Genomic DNA, 2250 nt, shown 5'->3' on the forward strand with positions numbered 1-2250 from the left:
GGACAGGCCCTTACATTCTCTGAATGCTTAAGTGTGACAACAGAAAATATCCATCATAGACAAATGCAGAGAAAAACAGGCCCCATGAATGAATAATGACAGAAACTCATATGGGGAAACTTGTGTCAGGTGTTTTTGTTTACATAATTTACTTTCACACTTTCTGGATTTCAGTATTCTCTCACTGAACAACATAAACATATTCATTACTTTTTCCACAGAGCAATCTATCCACTGCCTCTCTACAGTACGTTGGCCTCATAGGAGCCAGGCTGCAGAATCTGCAGGGTCACAACCAGTCTGATAACTTTTCTAAACCAGGGGTAGAACAAGGCATAGATTATAGGGTTTAGACAGGAGTTAAAATAGAAGATATACAATACAAAAGATGAAGATGAATTATTGAGTAAGTTTTCTCCTGCAAGAGTAACACCATAATATGGACAGAAACACAACAGAAACACAACTACAAGAACACCAAGAGTCCTGGCTGCTTTCAGCTCAGATTTCTTTGTGGTTAGAGTCACTGAGCTCTGCAGTGTGACAGCTGTAATGTGAGAGCGCATGGCACGAGCCTGAGACACAGCCACTACAAACACTCTCATGTACAGAACTACGATGATGGTGATAGGGAGAATAAAGGTCAGAACAAGGTCAACAGTTCCTGCTGTAAAGTCAATGACAATCACACATTCTCCATAACATGAAGTGTGTCTGTCTGGATGAGTCAGGTTGTCCTTGACAATGAGACCATTGTAGAAAACAGAGCAGAGCCAACACAGACAAACACAGAGTTTAACTCTTCTCTCAGTGACTCTGCTGGTGTAATGCAGAGGGTCACAAATAGCTACATAACGGTCAACTGATATCAGCACCATGTCTCCTACTGATGTGGAGGTAACAACGAAGCAAACAAAGTCATACAGAGAACACATCAGATCACCAAGAAACCAGCAGGATGATTTTCGTAGGATTTCTCCCGGCATCAACAACAGGCCGACGAGAAAGTCTGAGACAGCCAGAGAGAGGAGGAGGATGTTAGTGGGTGTGTGGAGCTGCCTGGAGAAGAAGAGAGAAATATCTGTCATCAATCAATGCCTCGTGACAAAACAACATAAGCTATTTCAATATGTTGTCTGATCAATACCAATATTAATTTTCGGAAAGATAAAATGTAAGCAACTTAAAAACAATTTAATTCCAGCAGTAACATAGAATATAAATATTTTGCCAAGGATCAACGAGATTATACATAATTCTCCTGTTCAGATTACAGAAGCTGTTTTCAAAGTTAAAACATCGTAGGTATAGGTGAGAAGTTTTTCTGCCTGAAATGGGAGATTGAGATGATGACGAGCAGGTTGAGAGCTACAGTGAGTACAGAGATGGAGGAAAGTGCAATGTGAAGGATCACAGCTTCAGGCCAAGGAGATGCAGGCTCCCTGCAGGAGGTGTTGAGGAGATGTGGAAAGCAGAGCTCTGCTCCATCCTCAGCCTCCATCCTCAGAGAGCTGCAGCTCTGACAACTCTCAACAAAACTTGGTCATATAATGCTGGACTCTGTAACTCCCTTTCTTATCCCTCTCTGCTCATTCTCTCCTCATGGACCAATGTCCCTTGGACAGAAGAAGGAAGAGCGTGCACACTCAAAAGAAGAAAAAAGGCTAACAAACAATCAAATCCAAGATTGACCTTATTTTAGAAAATAATTAGTATATTTAGTAATTTCCTGGATTAAATTCTCAGGGGTGGTGTTGTTAAGCCCTTTTTGGTAACAACATTAGTTCTATATCTTTTCATCTCCTCCTTGCCACATGCACAACAGCTTGAAACTTGTGTTAAAAAATAATTTGTTAAGGAGTGAAGCGAGATTCCTATAGAAAAAAAAATAGACGATGCGAACCTGCCAAACTACTATGTTAACTATTGAGGTTTTGACAGTTTTCAAATGTTCCTTGTACTCACTCTCTGGTCACACCTTCAGCTCACTTTAACATGGCAGTATATGGACACTTTTAACATCACTGTCTGCACTAAGTGGGGATTTTTACAAAATAAATAAATACATGTAAGTTTGAAACTGTTGGACATAAAATAAATTTAGATTTTTATTTGAGGACAAATTCCAGGAATAGTTAGGATATGATGGCATCCACTGTATATCTCAGTATTCAATACACACCCAGTCTCTAAGGATCAAAAATTACATGAAACAGAAGCTGTGTCATAAATTCACAAGTGAGATAAAAG

At 39.7% G+C, this 2250-nt stretch overlaps 1 protein-coding gene across 1 annotated transcript; it reads right to left on the bottom strand.

Annotated features, from left to right (window-relative positions):
- Positions 1-242: 242 nt before the first annotated feature.
- LOC311004532 (trace amine-associated receptor 13c-like) lies at positions 243-1501 on the bottom strand (the record flags this gene model as incomplete). The annotated part of the gene is made up of 2 exons (XM_083996639.1): positions 243-1059; positions 1329-1501. 2 exons carry the CDS (start codon positions 1499-1501, stop codon positions 243-245), a joined length of 990 nt encoding a protein of 329 aa, XP_083852765.1.
- Between the last annotated feature and the right edge of the window lie 749 nt (positions 1502-2250).

Source organism: Trachurus trachurus (genome assembly GCF_905171665.1).
Source record: "Trachurus trachurus genome assembly, chromosome: 21".
Classification (NCBI taxonomy): Eukaryota; Metazoa; Chordata; class Actinopteri; order Carangiformes; family Carangidae; genus Trachurus; species Trachurus trachurus.